This window comes from Eupeodes corollae, chromosome 1, assembly GCF_945859685.1.
Source record: "Eupeodes corollae chromosome 1, idEupCoro1.1, whole genome shotgun sequence".
Taxonomy (NCBI): Eukaryota; Metazoa; Arthropoda; class Insecta; order Diptera; family Syrphidae; genus Eupeodes; species Eupeodes corollae.
In genome coordinates, this window is record NC_079147.1 from 93354313 (window position 1) to 93381043 (window position 26731).

The 26731-nt window shown below is 35.0% G+C and overlaps 3 protein-coding genes across 3 annotated transcripts; 2 read left to right on the forward strand and 1 right to left on the reverse strand.

Annotated features, from left to right (window-relative positions):
* The first annotated feature begins 3264 nt into the window (after nt 1-3264).
* On the forward strand, nt 3265-4497 carry LOC129941691 (piggyBac transposable element-derived protein 4-like). The gene has a single exon (XM_056050391.1). The coding sequence runs from the start codon at nt 3265-3267 to the stop codon at nt 4495-4497; it is 1233 nt and encodes a 410-aa protein (XP_055906366.1).
* A 3133-nt stretch (nt 4498-7630) lies between these two features.
* On the forward strand, nt 7631-10092 carry LOC129941699 (uncharacterized). The gene is made up of 2 exons (XM_056050404.1): nt 7631-7903; nt 8590-10092. The coding sequence occupies exons 1-2, from the start codon at nt 7631-7633 to the stop codon at nt 10090-10092; spliced, it is 1776 nt and encodes a 591-aa protein (XP_055906379.1).
* A 5423-nt stretch (nt 10093-15515) lies between these two features.
* On the reverse strand, nt 15516-16267 carry LOC129943469 (uncharacterized). Its single transcript, XM_056052952.1, has 2 exons — nt 15824-16267; nt 15516-15757 (listed from the first exon to the last, which is right to left on the reverse strand). Exons 1-2 carry the CDS (start codon nt 16059-16061, stop codon nt 15549-15551), a joined length of 447 nt encoding a protein of 148 aa, XP_055908927.1. The 5' UTR covers nt 16062-16267; the 3' UTR covers nt 15516-15548.
* Nucleotides 16268-26731: the final 10464 nt, after the last annotated feature.

The following is a 26731-nucleotide window of genomic DNA, read 5'->3' on the forward strand; positions in this document are numbered from 1 at the left end:
CGAGGAGGAGGTAATGAATAACTTTGTGCAGTCACAGAAAAGTTTATTTTACAACTCTTTTTATTAAAAAAAAAAAGATTTTTGTTAAAATAAAAAAAATTAAATACAAATGTTTAAAGTTTTTTTTTCTATACCTGCTTGTTTGTTTGTTTCGAAGGATTGAGAAAGAAAGAGAATATTTTGTTATTCCTCGCTACTATTTCAAGCAATTAAGGTTTTTGTTCACTTTCACTCTTTTCTTTTTCACCCATTTGTATAGCGATTTGAAATAATAGACGAAATGGTGACGAGGATTAAAAGGTTTGGTTTGAACGGAAGAAAATCCAGGAAGGTTTGAACGGCATGTTCAAATATGCTTTGAAAGATCTGGATCCCCTTGATAAAGTGGGAATAACTTTTAGCGGAAAGAGTTTTTCTACCGTGTAGGAAACTGCACCTCAATATATTTATATATATACAAAAAAAATCTTAAAACAATTAATACCCAATTGAATAACTTGGCAACCCTACCCATAAGAATAAATAAAAAGTAACTAACATAATAATACCTTAATATAATAATCTCTAATAATATTTAAAATAATAATAATAATAATAATAATAATAATAATAATAATAATAATAATAATAATAATAATAATAATAATAATAATAATAATAATAATAATAATAATAATAATAATAATAATAATAATAATAATAATAATAATAATAATAATAATAATAATAACAATAATAATAATAATAATAGTAATAATAATAATAATAATAATAATAATAATAATAATAATAATAATAATAATAATAATAATAATAATAATAATAATAATAATAATAATAATAATAATAATAATAATAATAATAATAATAATAATAATAATAATAATAATAATAATAAAACACACATAACAAAATAATGAACTTTATAGCCCAGACTATAATAATAGATAGCAAATATAATAACGCAATGATAATATTGCACACCTAAACTCATTATATAACTAAGTCTTTTTTTTTGTCTCTATACAAACCTCCGTTTAACTGAGAAAATAAATTATGAATACGATACATATTAGCTTACATAATATGTAGGTACCTAACTCAGTCTAACTGTTAGAATTGATGTTAGAATTGATGGCATGATTTATATACCACGACCTCGAACTGTAGGAATTGACCGCTACGTAGGTGGGATGATTATCCCGCAAGAGTGAGAGTGGAGAAAGTTAGAACCTGCAGTTACTATAATTAGTTAAGAGTTAGACAGTTGATCTTGAAATATAAAGCAGTGCGGTTCGGTCTCTGGTTGATCCTTTTATTATAAGAGGATTACGTGATTCTTGTTAGTAATAAAAGTAGAACAAAAAAAAAAGAAATAAAGACAAACTAGTGAACAAATTTTAAAGAACAAAAAAAAAGAGAAAATAAAATTAGTTTTGGTTTTAGTACCCAACCTAGTGAATAATATATGAATACCTACCCGAAAAGAAAATTAAGTATAGAAAAAAATAAAAGTACAAAATTATAAACCAGTGTACTTACCTGCGAAAAAATTTAATACTTACCTGCTGAAAAAATATGAATACTTCCCTGTTGAAAAAAATTGATACTTACCTGCCTAAAGAAAATTTAAAGTAAAAAAAAAATATGTATAGAAAAAAAAACCCAGTGATATTCCCCTGCCGAAAGAAAAATTAAACCCTTGTACTTACCTGCTAAAAAAATTAATAAAAAACATAGAAAAAAACCCAGTGTACTTACCTGCGAAAAAAAAAATGAATACTTCCCTGCTGGAAAAAAATTGATACTTACCTGCCTAAAAAAAATTTAAAGTAAAAAAAATATATATAGAAAAGAAAACCCAGTGATACTTACCTGCGGAAAACCATTTAAAATAAAAAAAGGGATACTTACCTACAAAAAAAAGATAATCGGAAATTACCAATTAGGAAACAACAACCAACCTACTTACCTGTGATCATCGTACTCACCTGGAGGATCACCAACCGGAACAACCCCGTGAAATTTCTCCCTTGTGATACTCACCTCCCTACCTTTCGATTTTCTGCGTACTTCCCCCCTTTCCCTAATTGTATTATGTATCTTGCTTGTCCGACGTGGTGTATATGTGTAAATTATAGAATTTGTATAGTAAAAAAACAGAGTTTTTGAAAAAAAGATAGTATAAATAATAATTAACCAAAAAAAAAAAAATTTTGTAATCTGAAAAAAATTTGAAAAAAAATATGTATAGCTATAAACTGTACTTACCTGAAAGAATTTTAAAATTAATCGAAAAAAAAAAGAATTTAATAATAGAGTAAACAAAAAAAAGTGTCATCAAAACATGTTAAAATATTTCTTTGCTTTTGTTGAATTAGTTTCTTTCCCAGTGAAAAATAAAAGGAGGAAACCAAGGTGGTGCACTACATTGGCGGCAACAAATCCAAGTAAGTCAATTAAGTACATATATGTATATATCATCAGAATATTTTAAATTGTTTTGTTGGAACACGTATATAAAAAAAATATAATTAAATAAATAGTAGCTAAATACAAAAAGTAAATCTCATTTAAATAACAACATTTAAAAAGAGATGCTTTAAGAAGAAAAGAAACAAATTTCAATACACCAACGACGACAAAATATTAAAAGTTTTTTTTTTAAATTCTTTCATGGTTGCCAACGATTGTTCGAATATTACAAGTTTTTTAGGAAAGTTAATAAAAATAGAATAAAATCAAAAGACTTTAATGTAGAATACATAACATGGTTGCCAACTGACAAAAATAATTATAATAAATATTTTTTTTAAAAGTTAATATTTTTTTTATTGTTTTCCATCGACATTTAAATATCTAGTTTAATATTACCTTTTTTTTTGAATTTCATTGTTATTTTTTTCGCCCATAATAAACCCTAGAACCCATACGGGGTGCGTAGGAACCCCACTTTAATTTTATATTGCCTGTATATTTTTTTGTAGTGGACAAAATTATAACGGATTGTCATGACTTTTATTTTTTTCATTGTTTCTTTATAACCCAAACCAATTTAGTTTGCTTTCTTTCTTCATTGCGTGTATATCTTGATCAGTGGGGTGTACAGGTACCCCAAATAGGTTTACGCAAGTTTTTTTTTCAATGAAGGTTTTGTGTAAAAATTTATTTCGCGTTTTCGGTAAGTAAATGAGTGCTTTTTGTTTTAGTTTTGGAAAGTAAAATATTGGAATTTGTTAAGAAAATTGAAAAAGGTTAAGCAAAATGTCTGACATGGAAAATGAGATAAGACAACTACTTCTTGACATTGATGTTGAAGACGATGATGAGCATGTTGAATTTTCTGATGATAACATGGAAATCGATTCAGAAGAAGATGATGAAATGTCTGCCAGTGATTGTGAAGAAGAAGAGATCTCAGAAACACGGCATCACGAAGGGGTTCTGTTGGGAAAAAAAGGTTTCCGGTGGACAGTCCAACCACATTCATCCAGTGGCAGAACGGCTTCTCGAAACATTGTCCTAAAAGTTCCCGGCTGTAAGGATGCTGCAAAATTTGTGAAACCCGAGGTTGAAGCTTGGGACCTCCTTTTTGATTCCACAATATTAGAAACTATTGTTTTCAACACAAATATTGAGATTGGTGTTCAAAGACAAAATTCTGCGTCAACATCCTCCTCCACTTCTACGGCAGCTTCAACTTCAAAATACAACGGTGACACAAACATTGATGAAATTCGGGCACTTATAGGTCTACTTTATATTGCTGGAGTTCAAAAGCAATCTCGGAGAGCCATAAAATATATGTGGTCAATCAATTGTTCCCCTATTTTTCAAGCGATTATGGGACAGAACAGATTTGAGTTCCTCACTAACTGCATAAGGTTTGACGATCGAGAGACTAGAGATCGAGCAGACAAACTATCACCAATAAGACTAATATGGGAAAAATTTTGTTTTAACTCTACAAAATACTATACGCCCCATGAATACTGCACAATCGACGAACAGCTGTTAGGATTCCGAGGGAATTGTCCTTTTCGAATTTACATTCCATCTAAACCAGATAAGTATGGTATAAAAATAATAACGATGTGCGATTCACGCACTTATTACATGGTCTCGGCAATTCAATATATTGGAAAAGAAATAAGAATTTCGAATGATCCTATACCACTCCAAATTGTTAAAAAAATAACCGAGAGTATCCATGGGACTGGTAGAAACCTAACAATGGATAATTGGTTTACATCCATACAATTGGTTGAAGAAATGCTTTCTAGACATAAACTCACTGTTGTAGGAACGCTACGCAAAAACAAGGCTGAGATTCCACCATTATTTTTGCCTAATAGGAAAAAAGAAATCCTTTCATCCCAGTTTGCGTTCAAGGATAAAATGACTTTGGTGGAAAAAAAGGAAAAGGAGTGGTGCTTATCTCTTCATTACATAAGGGAAAGACAGTTGATCCACAATCGAAAAAACCGGAAATTATAAATTTCTATAACAGCACTAAGGGAGGTGTTGATACTTTTGATCAACTTGTGCACACTTATAGTGTAGCACGAAAAACACGGAGATGGCCGCTCAGATATTTTTTTGGCATGCTTGACCAAACCGGTATAAACTCAATGGTGTTATATAATCTTGGGAACAACTACAAAAACAAAAAACAAAAACGAAGTATTTTTTTGCATAATCTGGGTTTCTTTTTGGCAAAACCATATATGAAAAAACGCTTAGGCCAAAAAATAAGCATTCATTTGAGGACCAATATAGTTAAAATTTTCATGAATGCTTCGGGCGAAGCCCATGAAGTTATTGATAAAGACGAAGGCCAAGAACCTCCTTCGAAAAAGGCAAAACAAGGAAGATGCTTTTTGTGCCCAAGAATGAAAGACAAAAAGACAAAAACAGTCTGCAAAACATGCGATAGACACATTTGCGCTGAACATCGCATGGAAATATGCACCAGCTGTAAGTTTTTGGCTAAAAAGAATGCTTAAAAATATAATGGTAATATTTTGAAACTATAACTCTTCAATGCAAATATTTATTGTAACATTTGTCTTTTTTCAGATTCTCAACAATTTTGGTGACTTACGCCTTTAAGCACCAATCATTTCTAGATTTTTGAAAGACTCCTTAAATTCGTTATACTTTTTTGGTTTTTCTTATTATTAATTTTTAACACTTAAGTTTGAATTACTAAGCCCAATTTTTTGTTATAAGTGTTTAAAAAGAATGTGTTATTAATAAAAATACAACAATTTATATCATTCGTGTTTTCTTTTTGACATAATATTACTTGAAAGTTGTGGGGTGTGGAATAACCCCAAATAGGTTAATGAAACAAAAAACAAGGTATGGGTTGTAGGGTAAAAATAGTATCTTAAATTGATCTTCCCTCTTTTTATCGTCCATTGAGCGGTATGGATTGAGTGAAATCGAGTTATGTCCTTGGGAAGTGGAATTCTTTTTTTATTTGCTTTTTTTTTCCATTTAGGATAGCATGAAGCACTAAACCCGAAGTCAGAGGTGGAGTGACACGTTGAAGGATGACGATGGTGAAGATTAGAATCTGGTAAGCTGGAAACTCTACCCGGTTAGGGGCTACTGCATAATACGGAGGAAGCAGTAGCCAAGGTATGGTGTCCTAGGTCACATATAGGGTGGGATAAAACCTCCAAAAAGGGGTTATTAACAACTTTAACCCTCCCCCTATCTGAATCACACACCCCTGGTTCCCACATTGAAGAATTCGGGCTCAACGATTTTTTTTTTATTGTTGAACCTCCGATACTACGTTCATACTCTCTCCGGCATGAAGTTGCGTAACAACGGTTCAGTGTTACGGTAGCAAGAACCCCGACCACCGACGAGCTAGATCGTGCTAAAGCAAGCATCCCAAGCTACCGTAGCCTGAACACCCTCTCCTTCCTGCTGCCCGGATCAGCCTCATGCATCTGTAGGCCTGGGGTTGTAACGGTGGTATAGGACGGAGATTTCACCAGCGGTTCATTACAACCGAACGGGGTAGCGGTTGGATCAACTTTAAAGACTGTTCCGCCATTAAATTTAGCGACATTTGGGAGATGGTCAGTAGAATCTTCCAAAGTAATTCTACAGGTCTGAGCACTGCTGATTTCAATTTAAGTATAACATCCGTGAAGCTCCCTTCAGGTTCTGGAGAAAAAAAGATTTAAATAAGTTTGTTAACTTCTCCAGTCAATGGATTGTACTCAATTATGCGATCATGAAGTATTAAACAATACGTAATGTTGGATATTCGTACATTTCCTTATTTCGAAAATGAATTTGAATTGGATTTGATTGTATTTTTTTCAATAATATAAGTTTATTCGAATCAGATAAGGTAATGTGTGGTACTCTCCACTGCAGTTTAAAAATCGAAAGTTTTAATTCTTCTTTGTCTTTAGAAAAATAAGCATTCTCATTAGATCGAGGACGAATTAAATACAAAATTTTCTATGAGAACAGTACAGAGCAGTACAGCGAGCAGATAGTAGCAGTAAAAAGCAGTTCCACCCAGATTGAGACCCAGTATTCTTCAGTTAATATCAGCAATCTCAATATCAAAATCAGTTTAAAACTTTTTGAGCGATTCCTTCAACAACTTCGAAACTTATTAACCACTTGCCTCTGTAGGAAGAAATAAATGTTTACATTACGATGAATATAGATGTAAAACTAACAAAGGAATTAATTAAAACTACAGATGCTCTACGAAAGAAATACAAAGCTCTTAAGATCGATAGGGAACCTCTTACGAAACCACTACACGAATTAGTAAAAAAATCAAATATCAAACAAGATCAACTTAACCTTATAAATGGTCCTTTAAAGAAAATAAAACTCAATTTTGAACATTAAGAAGAAACATTTTCATGAAGAATTCACCATCCCCAAAACTTCTATTGATGATGATGATGATTCACCAATTTTGTCCGTCGATAGTAATACTACTCCAAAAAGAACAAAGAACAAGTCAAGCCATAGTAGCTTTGCAGAACACACCTACAAAATATATAGATTTATTTCTAAATAATTCCAACACCTTTCATAAAACGTATGGTGTACATTCAAAAGATGGAAAAATGTACATCGGTAATAGTGAGTTCAACCTTATCGAAAAAGATATAGAAATTAAAAATAAAACCTTCGAAGGAACAAATGGGTTATATGAGCTTATATTTAAGAAAAACCCTGATAAACAAGTTTACACCAATGAAGATTTAAAAAATTACAGGACTATATTACATGACACTAATGCTCATAGAATTGATCATAATTCACAGAGACAAGTACACGGCAATAGAGGTTATAAGTATACAAAAATTATAAGTAAATTATTCGGATTAAGAACAAATACTTCTAATACTCCATCGCCATCATCTTCAGCACTACAAATATCTTCAGGAAGTGGAATAATGCAATTATCAAATTTGAAAAAGACTATATCTTTTGGGACGATCCCAATGAACTAGTAGATCGATTGAGACTTCTTATTGGTTCACAACAAGCTGGACACAACAATCACTCTAACGAAATTATTTCAATCATTGAAGAACTTAAAGAAGCCAATATTATCGAATAATAATAATAAAAGATGAGTGTTGATAAATTTGGTAGTTTCTCAAATAGTACCTCACCCAGAGGACCAAGAGGAAAACAAGGAGAGCAGGGACCACCAGGTGTACAGGGAGAGCGAGGTTTGCCTGGACCAGCTGGGAAGGGATTCCTCAAAACAGAAAGCGGAGATTACAACATACACTTAAAACGGTTAAAAAATGTTCAAGAACCACAAGAACAGGAAGACGCTGCTACCAAAAAATATGTTGATGAAACATACGAACAACTTAAAGAATACATCCAATATGGAGTAGTTGAAAAATTTGAGAAAACTGATGTCTTTGTATAAAAAAGATTGAAATAGTATGACTTAAACTTGTAGTTATTATATAGAAATATTTTTAATTAATAAAATGCATGAACAAATACTTTGTTTTAATCATTCAATAAAAAGATGAGCCAAAGAAACGTTGTTGAAGAACTACATACATAAGCCTGCTCGAAGGAATTTTCCAAAAAGACGAATAGGGGAGAGTGGGGCACATTTGAACACGTGGCACATTTGAACACTGCTTATAAAATTTTAGTTTATTACTGTTTTTCAAAAGTGATTCAATATTTTAAACTGGCAACAATGTATCCTTAAACGTCATTGACGTTCCGTGCTTTTTTCAGTCGGCTTTCAGATTTATAGGTGGAAGGTGGTTTTTTAGTGCTTGTGCGGTATATTTGGTTTTTTAGTTGTAAGGGTGTGTACAAATTTTAGTGCGCGATATAAAACCGGGAACTAAATTTTTTTAACAGTAAATAAATTTGGAACCAAATCACGGTGAGTTATTAAATTAATATGTTTTAGTAAAGAAGTTTTACAAAATTTTATGGCTTTGCAACAGTTGGGGCAGATTTGAACAAGTGTGTTGGGGCACGATTGAACATGTTCAAAACTGCCCCGATCAGTTTCTTCCACATATTTTTTGATCTTTCACTGTATTTTAGTCAATAAATGGGTTCACAGTAGTCAATGAAGATGATGTTAAAAGTGCCATAACAGCAGTTTTGGATAAAACAATGTCGTTAAGAGGGGCTGCTGCTGCCTTCGGAATATTGCCAACTACATTGTATTACCGTATTAAAAAGTTAAAAAGTAATAAGGAGCCACAGAGCTTAAAATTTTCAAGCAAATATTCAACACAGCAAGTTTTTACTAATGGTGAAGAAAAGATGCTTGAAAAATATTTGATACGAAGCTCGAAGATGAATTACGGACTGACCAAAATTCAAGCTCGAGTATTAGCTTTTGAATACGCCACATTGTTGCAAAAATGTCCCGAAGCATGGAGGGAAAATCAAATGGCTGGAATTGAATGGATTTATGGCTTTATGAAGCGTCACTCAGCGCTTTCAATACGAAAACCAGAGAATACAAGTTTGTCAAGGGCTACTAGTTTTAACCAGAAGAATCTTGAAGAATTTCATTCAAATTATGAGAGAGCACTCGGTAAGTTTAACTTTACAGCTGATCGGATTTTCAATTTGGATGAAACCGGGGTCACTACAGTAGTTCAAGCTCCAAACGTCATTGCACAAAAAGGGCAAAAACAGGTTGGACAATCTGTTTCTGCTGAGAGGGGCCAATTAATTACTATGTGTGCTATTGTAAGTGCAATTGGTAATACTATACCTCCCGTGTTCATATTTCCGCGGGCTAGATTTCATGACACAATGCTTAATGGAGCACCAACTGGTAGCGTTGGTTACGCTAACAGCCCAACTAGTGGTTGGATGACTGGAGGACTTTTTGTTAAAGTTCTTGAGCACATTCAGAAATCCACAAGATGCACTAAATCAGACATGATATTACTTTTATTGGACAATCATGAAAGCCATTGCACAATTGATGCCATTAACTTTTCCCGTGATCATGGTATAGTCCTAGTTAATTTTCCTCCCCATTGCACTCATCGCCTTCAGCCTCTTGATATTGCTGTTTTGGGACCCTTCAAGCAAAAATTATCGATAGCACAAAACGACTGGCTACTTAACAATCCCGGCAAAACAATAAGAATACACGATCTTCCAGCTATTGCAAACACTGCGTACATGGCTTTCTTTACTCAAAAGAATATAACCTCTGGCTTTGCTAAGCCAGGCATTTTTCCATTTTCAAGGAGTGCATTCACTGAAGAAGACTTTCAATGTTCAGAGGTCACAAATCGAAAATTGCCTGAGTCTGCTGAAGTCACGAATGAAAATATTGAACCACTGTCGAATGAAGCCGATTTTCCAGCTCATAATATGATTACAACACCCACTGACATAATTTCACCTGAAATTGCAAGGCCTTATCCGAAAGCTGCCCCAAGGAAAACCACAACTGGAGGCCGAAAGAAAGGAAAGTCGCGGATACTTACCGAAACCCCTGAAAAAAATGAAATTGAAGATGCCTATATAAAACGCCAAAAGAGTCTGAAAAAAAACACCAATTCTGCCTTTAATTAAACGCCTTAAAACCTCCAAACCGCAAACCAAAGCTAAGAACTTAATAGAATCTAGCTCGGGTTCAGAAGAAAGCTTCTCAGTTAATGATGACACCGATCTTGATTTCGATTTTGCAAACGATTCTTCGTTTGAAGAACTACAAGTAACAGAAAAAGTAGAAAACGAGGAATCATTTGATTTGAGTTATGAGAATTTAAATCAAGGCGATTTCATTTTGGCAGAATGCTCCAATGAAAAGAACAATAAAAAACTAGCTTTTGTAGGCAAAATCAAAGAAAAAAATGGAAATATGTACAGAGTTGATTTTATGAAAAAGAAGCCTGAATCCTTCAAGTTCTTTTTTCCTGATCTCGAAGACAGCTCCATTATAAGCGGGATAGAAATTAAAGCCAAGATGCCTGAACCAAATAATGCCCCAGGTACATCTAGAACATCCGCATTTTTATCGTTTGCATTTGATTTTTCAAAATACCGGTTGGGTTGAAGATAAATTATTCTACTCTAAATAATATACTATATTCTATGTTTTCTATGTTATGTTTAAATAAGTTTTTGTTGTTGTCTTTCAACTAATGAATGTGATAATTGAAGTATAAATTTTATTTTTTATGATTTTTTGTTACTTTTTGATTCCTTGAATGTGATGTCATTTTTTATTGTTTAAGTTTTTTTTATCCATTTACTAATAAAACTAATAAAAACAGTAAAAATTTAAAGTGTTATTCAATCACTAAAACGAAATAATACTGCTGTTCAAAAGTGCCCCTTCCAATTTCAAAACTGCCCCATACATGGGGCACTTTTGAACGTAAGCATGTATATTGGTTAAAAATTAAAATTTAATAAAAATATGTTCATAAATGAACCAAATATTATTTGAAATCGCAGTTCAATAGCATTGTTCTATGTAAAAAAGCTTTACTCATCAATAAATCGAACATGTATGGTTCCAGCAGCTGCCAAAGCAAAAAATGTTCAAATGTGCCCCACTCTCCCCTAATTATTAAGGGTCTAGATGATTTATGGCAAGCCGACCTAGTCGAGATGGTTGTGTATTCACCCGAAAACGAAAATTATCGATATCTTCTCACAGTTATTGATACATTTTCTAAATTTGCTTGGACGGCTTCTATTAAAAATAAAACAGGAACGAGTGTCACTCAGGCTATGGAAAATATATTTAATAAAGGTAGTCACCCAAAAATTTACAAACAGTTGATGGAAAAGAATTTTTCAATGCATCGTTTCAAAAACTTATAAAAAAGTTTCAAATCAATCATTACTCTACATTTAGTGTTCTCAAAGCTTCCATTGTTGAACGATTTAATCGTACCTTGAAAACTAGGATGTGGAAAGAATTTAGTTTAAATGGTTCATATCGTTGGATTGATATTATAGAACAACTAACAAAAACTTACAATAATTCCAAACATCGTACGATAAATATGAAACCATCTGAAATCAATGCTGCAAATGAAAAAATATTACTATCCAAGATCTATTATCACATCAAAATACATATTACTCCAAAGTTTAAAACCGGGGATTTTGTCAGAATTAGTAAATACAAACATGTTTTCGATAAAGGATACACACCGAATTGGACCACAGAAATCTTTAAGATAGCCAAAGTGCAACGCTCAAATCCAATAACGTACCTATTGGAAGATCACCAAGGACATCCCATTAAAGGAGGGTTTTATGAGCTTGAACTACAGAAAACTAAGTTCCCCGATACATATCAAGTCGAGGAAGTGCTTCAAAGGAAAAAAGATCGATTATTTGTTAAATGGCTCGGCTTTTCATACGATCACAACTCTTGGATTCCTATACCTTGTCACGGTAAAAATTACCGCGACAAGAATCATTCTCTCCGTCATCCAAATACTTGTTCCTCCCTCCTCCATTCCTACAGGTGTTTCCTTCAATCTACTGAGAGAGAGAGGGGCAGCCATGGTCCATCAGCCATCGGTTCACTCTCTCAGTACTTTGGAAAGAAACATTATCATGGATGTCGATTTTCCACTTTAACTAAGGTGACAGACGGGCGGTCTGGTCAAATACTAAGATCGGGTGACAGCCAGTCCCCAAAGAATGAGCATAATTACCACCATAAGTGTCAGACGGATGGTCTGACTCCAGTAAACCAAAATTGGCACGTTCGACACTTGGTCTCCGAATGACGAAGTTACTCCATGGGAGAATGGCTTCGAGCCCAACTTTAACACCCTCATTATACTTAAATGTACAAGATGGAACTATAACGTAAGTCCCTATTTCCCCAAATCTGCGCGAAAGTCAAACGAAATAACTTTAAAACGCGTGTAGCAAACTTCTGCCACATTTCTCTTCCCACAATTGTTATTAATCGAAACTTACTAATTTCCATCAAGTTTCCACAATTATATTCGTTTTGCTGGGAAATTCGGTGAGGAATAATGCAAAGTGTGAACAATCAAATTTCTTGAGTTCCAAGGTTTCTCTTTCATTCAAAATTGAATCGGGGATGTTAGGTGGCTGAATGCACCCACTGAATTCCCGCACTCTACAAGTCAGAGTAAAGCGCGGCGAATTCAGGGATGACTTGCATTAAGCTGGGGAGATTAAAGTGGGAGTAAGAGAAGACAACGTTGGCACACTCAACAAGCTGAGCGTTGCTGAAAAAATGACGCGACTGAAACCCAAGTCACTGAGTTGAGGGTTCATCCAGGCTTGGAAAAAGCCTGGGAACTCCCTTTTTTGTAAGCTACGAAATCGAATAGATTGAAAGAAGAATAATTTTGGAAGAAAGAAATTTGATTGGAAAAAAATTTAATTTGAGGAAGTCTTTTGAAAATTTGGAAAAAGGAGAATAATTTTGGAGATTTGGTGGGATATCCTCTTTGCGATACAGGAGAGGAAAAAGTGGTTAAGGAAGGAAGGGAAATCTGGCAGGAGATATAAGCTAAGTATAATAGTTTGCTTTATTTGATTAAAAATTATTTCCGTTGAATCACATTATTTCGTTGTCGAGACATTGTTCAAAAAAAAAATTATCGTTTGGCTTTGGCTGTTCGCTTTATTTCCGAAAATTACGGAACTCGTGACCCGCTTAAAATAAAACCGTTAACATTTTTTTTTGGGCTAAACGTTACCGGTCCATCTTATCTTTTCTTGAATATCGATTTGTTTCTTTGTTTAAAAGATCCTGGGTTTTAGCCCTACTTAATTGCAAGGTTTCCCAGGCAATTTACTTAACAATAAATATTTTAAAAATTAATTCCAAGGCTTAATCTTTTATTGAAACTTCTTTCACCGTCGGTTTCGCTCCGAAGGTTTGCAATTTCCTTAATTATAAAAAAATTGCTGGCGCCCTATTCCTCAATTTCAGGATAGACACCCCTGTGGTCACTGACATTTTTATATTCTCATCCATTTAATGGATCACCTACGATATCAGCTCAATTAGGATATCAATTTATTCGCTGAACCCACCCTAAGCTGAGTGGCCGGAGGTATCAGCATCATACGTGCTGAATGTGCTAAATTTTTTCTACGACCTTCTTTACGTTATAGGTTCTAGTCTTCGTCGTAGGTTCGTTCGGGATCGTCGTGGTCGTAGTCGTGGTCGCCGTTGTCGTCGCGTCGCGTAGAAAAATTTTAGCAACAACCTAAAATTAATAAATAAGACAAATATTTTTGTAATTTTTTTTTAATAAAAATCTTTATTGATATATAAACTTATACATTTTTTTTTCTTAAGAGATATTCATATAGTATGATTGTTTTAATGATTTGAAATGCAGTAATTCGATATCAGATTTGTATGCGAGACCCTCCTTCATAAAGACCTCAACTTCTCCATTACTTAATACACTCTCAGTTTCAAATTCATGATACTCATAACATTTAATGCTTAGAGTTGCCAAATTATAATTCATATCATACGAACATCGAACAGTTAGTGCCTTATCTTCATCAAACTCAAGCTTGAAATGTCTATAAAAAACATCCTTACTTTGTACAATTCCTGATATTTCAGTTTCTTCTTTAATTAAGTCTTGCCTAAAACTCTCGATTCCTTCCTCTACGGTTACTATTTTTTTTTCTCCTCCAAAATTGTATTTACCACCGTTCTTGCTGTTGTTAAAGTCACTGTTGCATCATTTTGAAATGATGTTGTATCGGTTGTTGTTGTGGTATTAAGCAAATTTTTACCATTTGTAAAGGTTAACAAACGAAACGATAAACCTATCTGCACAGTATCATTATTAGTTAAACTCAATGAAAAAGAGGGATTGTCAGTTATGTTTAGGTTAGGTTATAGTGGCTGTCCAAGATGGAAACGGACACACTTAGGCCAGTTTCATGGCCCATTGTGATACCACATGAATCTTGAGGCTTCCTCCTAAGCTCAATGGAACCAGCTTGAGTCCCTAACGAAACGTGAGAGGCTGATTATACCGATATGATTTAGATCGTTTAGATCGTTAAAGAAGAATTCTCCTTGCGTTTTCGAGCTAGAGCAGGGCATGTGCAGAGAAGATGAAGAACCGTTTCTTCCTCGTCTATACAGCTTCTGCAAAAGTCATTTGAGAATACGCCTAGTCTCGTGGCGTGCTTTCCTAGCGATCTGCTTAGAGAGAGCAAGCACCTTGAACGTTTTATATCAAGTCCACCACCTGGTGCCTGCCCTCCTCGCAGCGTCTTGCATTAGCAACAGTTTACAAGTAGCGATTGGTATGCCAGTACCTGCCAAACGATGGGCTGTACTGTACCGTTTCTGGCGAGTTCATCTGCCTTACAGTTAACTGGAATGTCTCTATGGCCCGGCACCCAGCAAAGGTGAATATTAAACTGTTGCGCCATCTCCATTAGAGATGATCGACAGTTATGGACTGTTATAGAGTTTGTAGAGACAGAGTCCAGAGATTTGATAGTGGCCTGGCTGTCAGAGAAATACGGATATCAGATGTTGAAATCACGTTTTCTTTGAGCCAAGACGAGACTTCCTTAATCGCCAAAAGTTCCGCCTGGAACCCGCTACAATGATTGGGAAGGCGGAATGAGAGACTTAATTTCAGTCGTTCAGAGTACACACCTCCAACAACCCCTTCTATGGTTTTTGAGCCATCTGTGTAAAAATGGATTGACTCATCCTCCAAGAATGTCTTATCCTCCCAAAAAGATCTGGTAGGCATAGAAATCTGGAAGTTTCTGTCGGATCAGTTATGTTTGCTTGTTTCAAATTTATATCCACAGGTAATGGCAAAGTAGCAATTAATGAAGGACAAATTAAAAGCAGACATAAGACTGATGAGTAAAACAACATTTTTAAAAAAAAGATGTTTGCTATCCAAAGGTTTGTCATAAACTAATAAACATTACACTCAAATTTTAAATTTTATATAATTTTTATTCTATCTATATTCATCTCTCTTTCTCACATCTTTTATTCGTATCTCATCTTGTATATATTAAAATACATTCGATTGAAATGATGTGTCATGAACTCGTTCAACTGTCTCTATTTCTATGCGATGACTGTCTTTTTTCTTTTTAAGTTTTTGAGGTTCATTAAGTAATTCAGCCTCACCAAATGGACAAAGCGATGGATATTCACCCTCTTTTCTCTTTACAGCATTCGAATGAGGTGTAATCGTTCCGATCAGTGTTAACTCCCCTCCTATAATATAATTTTATGTTTTATTCATTTCATTTTACTTTTTTTTATGAAAACTAATATTCTCACCTAAAAGTTTAAACCGTACATGTTGCATAGATTGAAACTGCAACTTAAAACTCAGAATAGGCGATACGGTCTCACCATTTCTAATGTGAAACAAAACGCATTCGCTTCCATATTCTGGCTGTAGCATCAATTTTAATGTGTCATTATAGAATATTACATTCGTAAATTTTATGTCCAACCATCCAGATTCACAGACACAAAATGTTTCTCCTTCCCTTAATCTTTCACACCAAAACATATTTTGTTTTTTCTACTTCCCCAATTAATGTTCTCTATATCAGAGCTGTTCTAAAAATAAACACTTGTTCTACCTTTTTTAATGATCACCGCAATCATTTCTAGAAATACAAACCACAAATTACAATGAATCATAAAAAACATATTGTGATAACACCATTTTTACACATTTCTATAACTTACACTGGCACGCGCTCCTAACCACAAAAAATTTCTAGACTACAGTGTCCCCATTCCTACTGGAAGGCTATCAAATCAACCCATTTTGATGATAGCATAGCAGGCACTGAGGTAAATTTTAGAGCGCTATTAAAATTCCGGATTGAATCAGGCGAATTACATAAGCAAAACAGTGCAAAACGATTTGATAAATAATTGTGCAGAGGAAATTCAGGAAAAAATTTTAGCAAACGTATAGCAAGCTAGATTTTTCGCTATCCTTTTTGATGAAACGACAGACCTTTCTCATGTGTCGCAATTTAGTTTATCGATCAAATATTTGCAGGACGGATGTATAAGGGTAGACTTTTTGGCGTTTTGTAATGCATATGAAATGGTTCTAGAAGATGAAAATAGTACAGAGCATAAGTTGACTAGAGTTGCTTTAGAAAACATTTTTGAAAACATGTGTTCTAAATTCAACATAGATTTATTTTGGTGCATTGGAATCGGAACAGATAGCTCCTCTGTTATGGCTTCTGAAACAAAAGGTGCTTTTTTAAAAAAGCCATACATGACAAACGCTATCCTTGTTCCAATCATATATTCAATAATTTGTTGGCTACATCATCTAAAATAGTGTCTTGTCGAAACACATCTTCAACAATGAAAAAAGTGGTAGCATTTGCCAATGCTTCGTCTAAAAGGCACGTCATTTTCAAAAAAGGACTTGGTACTTCTATGCAAAGCATTTGCGAGACCCGTTGGGTGGAAAGACACGATTTCAAGGAGAACATTTATCAAACATTTGTAGCGCACTTCAAGTAATTTCTACCTGGCAGGAAAGCAATACAGCCAGTGATGCACATATACAATTTTTGTTGTTCTGTGTTTTAATTTTTAAATAAATACAATTTATTTACAAAGGCGTAACCGTTTTGTTGAGCAGACTTTTGCAAACAAAGGCACTGGACATAAAAAGAGCTACAGATGTCAGCAGATACGATAACGGTTCTACGTGAAAAGAGACAGAATGCAACACAAGTTTTTCAACAACTGTTTTATGAAGCATTTCGAATAGCCGAGACGTTGATATAAATTGCCCTCGGTTAGTGTCAAGACAGACAAAATGGGTAAATAACATCCCTAATCAACCAGCTGAGAAATATTTTATTTTATTTTAGTGACTGACAACTATCAACCATTCCGGTGTGTGAGTACTGTTGTCAGGGATGGAAAGGACCTACAGTTTTAAGCCGAATCCGAACGGCAAATTTGAAAAGCACTTTCCATGACAAGAATTAATCTTGGAGAATTTGTCAATTCCTCGCAAGAGGCAGTACCCGTGAAAAAAAGTTTGGGTGGCATGGGCAGGGATCGAACTCAAGACCTATCGCATGACAGCCCAACGCACTTTTTTTTTTTTTTTTTTTTCAAATTCATTTTTATTTATTCAATCTTAAACCTATCTTAAAGCTAGACAAAAATTCATAAAACTAGCCTAATTATCCATAACTTACAACTAACTTAATGGTCCCATACGGACACTCTAAGCTAAACTATAACACTAATTACTAATGCCTTTCGGCCTTAAGATCTATTTTACTTCAATTTAAATTTTATTTGTTTTGTTTTTATTAGAAAATTTTGAAAAAACTAATATCAATAACCTTTCTTTTTATTTATTTTTATTTACAAACTACTTAAAATAAGGTCCTTAAATAAAACTTAAAAACTAACTTAAACTACCTATTCTACCTATAAACTACTTAAAACTAGAACAACCACAGCAGCAAATCTAACTATCTAACATTTTTGTTTTTCATATTTCGTTGTCTTTTTTTTTTTTTTATTTTTATTTTTTTTAATGTTTTTTTTTTTTTTTTTTTTATTTTTTTTTATTTTTTTTTTTTTTTTTTTATTTTTTTTATTTTTTTTTATTTTTTTTTTCGTGCCACCATGCCTATTCTACTTAAAACTAAACCCTAAACATAAAACAAGTATGTAAGCCGGCCAAGGCTTAAAATCCCATCCCGACTACCCAATATCAAGTGCCGATTGAAGCCACCAAAACTGGTTCTCCTGCTTCACTCTATCAGTTCGGTCCCGTTCGGACACAGCCCTACTGAACCGAAGGAGCTCTGCTCCACCTTGTGCCATGACGTCCCGATTGTACAGGAGTCGCCTATCCACGGTTCTTCATCTGACGTGGTAGATTAACGGGACTGCCAATCTATCCTGTATCAGACCGCATTTGTCTAAAAAGAGGAATGCCTCTGGTGGAATGAAGCCGCTCAAGCGTGCACTTTCAAAATACTCGTCGTTCGGATAGAACGCCCCGAAAATTAAATTGTTGGTCGAAGACATAGCTCTTGCAATGTGACCTCGAACGAGTTTTATCACGAAATTGTCAATTCTGTTGATTCGAGCCCCGTTGTACAGGACCTCGTTGGAATAATAATGCACATAAGAAGATTCGGCTGTTCGATATAAGCCGGTACAGCGTCGTAAACACTGCCGCTCGAACACCCGAAACTTCTCCATCTGGGAAGGGGCAACGCTGAACCACACAGGACAACCATACACGATCATTGGCCGTATGAGGGCCATGTAGCAAATTACCTTCACTCTGGGGTCAAGCCGACTGCTAAAAAACAGCCGTTTCGTCAGAGCGAAGGCTCCTCTGGCCCTGGTCAGAGCAGCATTTATATGTCTGTCGAAATATAAATACTGATCTAACCAGATACCGAGGTACTTCACTACACTTTTGCTCGCTAATGGCTGCCCGTGAAGATCAACGATGACCATCTTGCGCCAGTTCTTACACGTATCCCTCGTGGCCCTAGCCAACGGAGTCCGGAACAGAATTGTCTCTGACTTCTGGACATTTATTTTCAGTTTCCAGTCGTCGCAATATCGCTGAATCTTGTCGAAATCACGCTGCAAGAGAATTCTAATAACCTCAACCTTTCGGGCCGTTCTGTACGCAATTAGATCGTTGGCGTACGCAATTGCCTTTGTAAGACTACCTATCAGATCGCTGGTGTAAATGCTGAAGAGAATCGGCGAATTCACCGCTCCCTGTTGAAGACCATTTTTAATTGAGAATGTTGTGGTAGAAGTTACATTGCCACTTTTGACAACAAACTTTCTACCGTTAAGCATATCATAAAGTATATACAACAATGGCTTGCTTATGCCAAGCCTGCTCAGTTTTAGGTAAAGACCCTCTAACCATACGGTGTTAAAGGCCTTTTCCAAATCAAACAGGACAGCACCTGTGCATTGTTGTTTTGATTTATTCCATTGGATATCAGAAACGAGTTTAGACGCAGCATGAATTGTGTCATGACCCGCCTTGAACCCGAACTGTTTATCCGGAATTATTTTGTTGTCCGCAGCCCACTTAGTCAGAGCCCTATTAATGATCTTTTCGAAAACTTTGCTGATGCTCGGAAGAAGACTTATCGACCGAAGATTTGACGGGTTGGAGTTGTCCTTTCCCTTTTTCGGGAGAGGATGAACCACAGCGGTCTTCCAATGCACTGGATAATATGCATTATTCAGTGCATTGTTGAAGAGTGTGGTGTAAATGTCAATTGCTTCCGTCGGTAAATGTCTTAGTACAACGTTGGATATACCATCGACACCTGCTGACTTTTTATTTTTTATTGAATTGAAGATGAGCTGAAGCTCAACCTTCGTCACTAACAAGGGACTTGGTCCCGTTTGCTCGGCGATTATGGCATTTGCCAAGGAATCGTCATTGAACCGCATGAAACCGCGGTTCTCAGATCGCCATTGTGTCATATCATTTCGAAGGTAAAAGTGATTAAATAGGGCTCTGTTTTCCAGGTCGTGGTTGGGGCGAATGCCCCACCTTGTACATTTGCTGGAAAGCAGCTCCCACCGCCTCCACTTTTTCCTTCGGCTCTTCAATTATATAAAAGTCATCGTCAAAGATGGCTTCTTCTGGATCTATTTGAGCTGTCCTGAGTACGTCTCTGTTCTCTTCGGTTCTTTGGAGTTTAAGACACGGAAGGTCATTGTCGTTTTTTTTCCTGAATATCTTATTGATTTTGGGGAACATACCAGGGTCACTCGAATTAACTGACCGGATCTTGCGGTCCCAGTACTTGTTAATTGATAGCCTGTAGTTCTCCTTAATCAACAGATTGACATTTTTTATTGACGATTTCAGTGTCCTAACCTCCAAGTCGCGTGGGTCTGTAAGTCGTCTGTGCAAGTTTTTGAGTCTTGTCAGTAAGCCACTCTTGTGCCTACGTAGTGCGTCAATTGTCGCGTTTCTGTAAGCGTCCATTTGGTCCCGTTCTTTGTACTTTGGGATTGTCCGTTCCATCGTTCGTTTTATTGTTTCGTCCATCTGTTGTAAGTGTTGGTCAATTTCTGTATTTGTCAGGTTTCTGTTGTTTGGTGGGGCTATGTCACTCGAACGAAGTTCTCTCGCTAGGGCATTGGTGAAACGAGGCCACCGCATCTTACTGTAATTGTAAGAATGCGTTGCAACGTATTCCTCCAACTCCACGCGTTCGTTCGGAATCTGCATTACAGCAGCCAGTCCGCAGTGATCACTGTCGTACTCGACTGTCTGTAAGCAGTTTCGCGGGTGATTACCCACTTTGTCTGTAACTGTCAGTCTGGTGTCGTACAGCAAAAGGTCCAGAAAGGAGCCGCTTCTTGGATACGATGGCCTTTCAGTAGCCAGCAGGTCGACGCCATACTCAACGCTGTAAAGATTCATCAAATTAAAAAGATGATTACCTCTGGGATTACTATGTTGATTTCCCCAATCTTCATGTTTTGCGTTCAAATCACCGGCCAAGATGAAATAGTTTTCTTCCAAGCTCAGTTTAAGTTCCCCAGCCCAACGCACTAACCATCAAGCCACGGGTATTGCTAATCTTGGTAATAGTTATAAAATATTGTACGAATATTTCAGTGCCTACCACAGACGTTGGTTGAGCCAAGAGTTGGTGTCAGTAGTCCTGCAGTAGGGAACATTTCTGTTAGGGTTCCGTCAGATTGTAGGCTGGATAGGGTCGATAGGGGTGACACTTCTGTTGAACAAATGGTCATTCAACAGAAATGCACCGAAAGTGTAGGGAAGTGGGGGGTGAAGTTTACTGGTGACTCAGGTAGAGCATCAGTAAATTCATTCCTGGAAATACTCTATAATAACTCCCCTTCATAAATCAGGTACAAAAAGTTCGATTGAAAATTACAGACCAATTGCAAAACTGCAGTTAATTCCTAAGGTTTTCGAAGCTGTAGTAAAAAACAAATTGTATAATCTTATTCACAATAACATTTCAGTTTACCAACATGATTTCTTAAAAGGTAGATCCACTACTATAAATTTATCAATATTTTCAAATTTTTGTCTATCACAGATGGAAATGCGTTCTCAAGTCGACACTATTTACACTGATTTTTCAAAGGCTTTCGACCGCGTTCAACATAGTGTTCTCTTAAAGAAACTAGAGATATATGGATTTCACTCTCAGCTCCTAATGTGGATAAAGAGCTATTTAGTAGGTAGGAAACAGGTGGTAAAAATTGATAATGCGTTGTCTAAGGAAATTATAAATTTTTCCGGTGTTCCTCAAGGTAGTCACCTTGGACCACTTCTTTTCATCATTTCTATTAACGACTTACCTCTGCATCTTACTTTTTCTAAATGTCTTCTATTTGCTGACGATTTGAAAATATTCAGTTCCATAAATTAAAAAAATAAATAAAACTTAACGATGCAAATAAAGTTCAAATTGATTTAAATAATTTAATTAAATGGTGTAATATCAATGGGCTATATTTTAACAATAAGAACTGTAGCGTTGTGACATTTTCTAGAAATCACAGTTCATTATGTTATAACTATAAACTTGAAAATGACATTCTACAAAGACTTGATAGCCATAAGGATCTAGGCGTAATCTTCGATTCTAAAATGAATTTCTCAAATCACATAGACCATGCGATCTCAAAAGCAAACTCTATGCTAGGGTTTGTTTTTCGAAATTCAAAAGATTTCGAAGACCCCTATACATTAAAAGCTCTTTATTCTAGTCTCGTCCGACCACATTTAGAATATTGTACTGTTATATGGAGTCCCTTTACCGCGTCTAGCATTTGTCGTATAGAAAGAGTTCAAAAAAGGTTCACAAAGTTTGCCTTACGAAAAATATATGGTTATTCAAATGTTCCATCTTATGAGACTTGAACTTGCTATCTTAGGTAGGGAACCTGACACCCTTAAGGTGAATGTAGATATAGCTCTACCCCACCTTCTAGAAAAAAAAAATTGTTGGAACCGGAGTGCGGTTAACAATCTAGTTCGTTTGGCAACACCGAGTAGCGGCTATTGCTCCAGTTTCTGATAATCCATTTAGGCGGTCAGTTAGGTGTTAAATTTGTTACAAGGAAGGCATGTAGCTTCGGGATGCACCGTTCAAAAACGTTGCTTCGGTTGTGGAGCTGTAGGAGTGCATCGTAGGGACTGTAGGTGTTCGGGAAATGGGGATGTGTCAGCAGGACAAGGAGCCGTCGTTGTTAGGAAGGTCGTCTGCTGACGATCAGCGCGTAGGAGTTCATCTGAGTTTCACGTTAGCGGCAAATGGTAGGGACACTAGACCATATTTAGGAGTTTGGGTTTATGGAATACAGTTTTTAGGACTTCTTGATTCAGAAGCCGTACCATTGTAGGTGGTGACGGTTGGAAGTTTTTAGAGGGTTAGGGCTTAGGTTAGGAAATAGTAGTGTTGGATCAGAAGCGTTAGCAGATGGAGTAGGTGTAGGTAAAGCTTTTGATAGAATGTCTAGTCATTCCGAATCTTCCACACCAGTTGATCTTGGGTATCGATTTTTGGGCACTATCGGGCATGGTCCCGGATTAGAGATCAGGGGTGCAATGTTCTGATAAAAGAATACAGATTATGAATGTCAGAGGACCCGATTGTGTTTCAATCTGTTACAGACGTAATTGAACAATGTGATGAAAACCTCTTTCCTAACACCATTTATCATCGATGCCGTTTTTGTTCTGCCACACTTAATTCCAACTTTTGATTTGTCATAAATATTAGTCAGTAGATTTGGAAGTGAATCCATTGTGGGAAATGGTAATGAATGTTGTACACAGTACATAAATCATACAACTTCAATATTAAAGTTTTCCGTAGGTACTTAATTTTTAAAATTGCAAACGCTTATTGCTTTTGAAATATGAAATTAAAAGTCGTTGCCCCGCGGTCTTTAAACATCTCTTTGAGTAGCCACATGCTGTCGCAAATTGGTGATATTGTTTGCCAATGCTTAACTACATGTTTCCCTTCATTATTACGAAGCCAATCTAAGTTCGTCAGGTTCAATCTGATTAACCATCTCGTGCGTCATCGCGACGGAGCTTGTAGTGGTCAGCAGGCTATTTAGGCTCGAAAGGGTCTGGCTGTATGGCAACGGTACGATTAATATAATAATATATTCGTTTGCATATACGAATGTCCAACACATATAATGCAATTGATAATGTATACATACCTATAAACTTATTCACAGATCGTAGAGAAAGTGGCACATATATTCATATTTTGTTCCGTTATTTTTTCTTCATGCAAATTAATAATTACGGAGGTCATTCTTTGATGAATAATTTTTCGATTTTTCGTTCTTTTGGGTATTTGATGTCATCTAACATCGTCACATCACATTTTTGGAAGAAATAGGACTCATTCTATCAAAGCGCCAACACGACAACAAAAATGGGCTAAGTAAATGTACAGTAGTTTCTTGTCATAGAAAGTGCTTTCTCAAATTAGCCGTTCGGATTCGGCTTAAAATTGTAGGTCCCCTCCATCCCTGACAACAGTACTCGCACACCGGAATGGTTGAGAGTTGTAAGTCACTTGGCCCTGGTTCTCAGTGGACTGTTGCGCCACCTTATTTATTTTTTTAAATCTACTGTAAGAGATTACTGCAATTATTGCAGAGAGATAGAAGAGATAATTGCATCTCTCGCTGATGTCAACATTGGTGGCGAATTTTGATTTTTTTAATACGAAATTCAAAGTATTTTTTTAACTTTTTTATTATATTTACATATATATCTGGCCAGCTCCTATACTATAAAGTGCGTATCCATTGAAGAGTACATCTGCTAGTTAACTGTCTCGTGCCAAATTTTAGAAATTTTGCTATCGCGACTCGCGAGCTCTCTGCTAGAATATTGAGAGTTTTCTTGCTGAGGGTACTCTCGTAATCCTGTCCACTTGATAGATTTCTTCTGCTGGCATATTATCTATCAGTTGTCCTTAACTGTGTTGTTGCTGCTTTAATTATCGGCACTGTTCTTAAAAAAGAATACAAACAAAATGTTGGGTCAAACCATGGGTAGATCGTCGTAACCAATTCGGTGCAGGGTCTGCTCTTTCAAGGGAACTTCAAATTGAAGATCCTCAACAGTTTCGAAATTTGTGCCGTTTGTCAGTTAGTGAAACAGCAGTAACTTTTCCAGTATGTACAATAAAAAGAATTGTAAGAGACGTCTGTAGAGCAATTTTCAACAGTTTAAGAGACAAGTTTTTAAAGGTAAAAACGAAAAAAAAATGATTCTTAACTGTTTACTCTCGACAGTTACTCGGCAAATACGAACTGCGTTGGTATTCCGCGAGCTTATCTCGGATAGTAGTAAACACATGTGTCCACTAGCGAGTGACTTTCAAAAAGATATAATATCAAGAGTAATTACTCAACTTTCCGCGAACTTTACAGGTAGAACCTTCGAAGAAGGATTTAAAAAACACAAACCTAAACCAAATTTGCAACTCCCGACATAAGTCGCACAAAATTGTTACAACGTTACTTAAACCTTGTTCTTTAATAAAAATCGAATTGAATTTGGGGCCAGTTACAGCTATCATTGAAAGCGATCCAGAAAAATGTTTGAATCGATATTCGACGGTGTTTCCCTTTGATTAGAAATACAAATCACATACTGATCGATCGGAAATCACACAAATAATTTTATTTGAGAAAAAAAGTGTAATTCCGTATTTATTTTTCTCTAAAAATGTATTTTTCTTTTTTCCGGACGGAAAATCATCTTCCTGAACAGTTGATACTTTTATGTTCAAAAGTGAAACGAATCGTTCCACTGATTTGTGTTCCAATTCCACACGATTACAATGACGGATTTTTCCCGTAAATATTTTTCGGTGGATTTGAATCAGGAAATTATTTTCAATGACAGACATTTTTAATGATAGCTACAAACGACCTGTCAAAAAAAATTCCAATGTTTGCAATGATAAAAACAAATGAAAGCTTTACCTGGCGCCTTATATGCGTAAAAACTAAAATCACTTCAGGGTGTCCAATAAAAGAAAAAGCAGGTCGTCTCATGCCGATTAACACTGTTTTAATAAAATTATGAAAAACCTACGTCGGTTTTTCACTTACTAGTGTCCTAAAATGATTTGTGTTTTAATGTTTTTGGCATTCTCAAAGAACTTTGGACATTCCTATTCCCCTTAAAATTATTGAATACGATGTGATCTAAATCAAATTCAGTTTTTGACTTAAATCCTTAAAGTATTAGTTGACAACAATATGACTTGGTGTTGTTTTGTTATTTTATTTGTGACTAAACTTATTGAAAAGGTAAGTATATATTCTACCATGGATAATCTAAAATCGAAAGTTGTGTCTATTTTAACCGTACTGGTTTCTAAGAGAGTTCGTCCGTCGATATTTCTATTATATAGTTTTATAAAATATTAATTTTTTTTATGAATCAAGAATATCATTACATCCAAATGATCAGAGAATAAGTTTTTTGTAATATGTTTAGTTTTAACAATAAGTTCATTTTTTTAAAATTTGTTAAAATCTTGAGAAGAATCCAAAATTCAGATTTTTTATATGCAAATAAAAATTTACAAAAAATAAAAACAAAATTAGTAAAAAATGATGTTTGATTCGAATACCACCAGAATAAATGAAGATTTGACTTCAAAATTATTTCGTTATAGGTAATTTTTGTTTTTTTTTTTTTTAAATCCAATTGGTATATGTTTATAAGGGAAATTAATGATTTTAAAAAATGTTACTAAAACTGATAAAAGTTGGATTTTGCCCAAAAATCACCTGAACAACAACAGATATTTAAATAAAATTAAGTTTTATCATATGCAAAATATTGTTGCTAACTTTAAATTTTTTTTTAGAGAAATTGAATTGAAAAGTATCAAGTATGAAAGCGAGTAAACGTGTTTTATATTGGACATATACCTTTAAACAAGTTTTCTGTAGCCAAATAACCCCTATATTCACTTTGTATCAAAAACTTAATTGTAGCATTTTTATTTTCAGTGTTTTTTGTTTCATAAATAAATTACTATATTATAATAAAAAGTAATAGTGAACGAAAATTAAACTCACCACTAAACAAATCGAATTTCTTTCTTAAAAATCCGAAAAAAAGTTTTGGGGATGACG

What these genes read in the sequence shown, in the direction of transcription:
- LOC129941691 (XM_056050391.1), top strand. Translation starts at nt 3,265, where the DNA reads ATGTCTGACATGGAAAATGAGATAAGACAACTACTTCTTGACATTGAT.
- LOC129941699 (XM_056050404.1), top strand. Translation starts at nt 7,631, where the DNA reads ATGAGTGTTGATAAATTTGGTAGTTTCTCAAATAGTACCTCACCCAGA. An exon ending in AAGAATACATCCAATATGGA is followed by an intron (nt 7,904 to 8,589) that starts GTAGTTGAAAAA and finishes ACTGTATTTTAG; the next exon opens with TCAATAAATGGGTTCACAGT.
- LOC129943469 (XM_056052952.1), bottom strand. Translation starts at nt 16,061, where the DNA reads ATGTTTTGGTGTGAAAGATTAAGGGAAGGAGAAACATTTTGTGTCTGT. An exon ending in TGTACGGTTTAAACTTTTAG is followed by an intron (nt 15,758 to 15,823) that starts GTGAGAATATTA and finishes ATTATATTATAG; the next exon opens with GAGGGGAGTTAACACTGATC.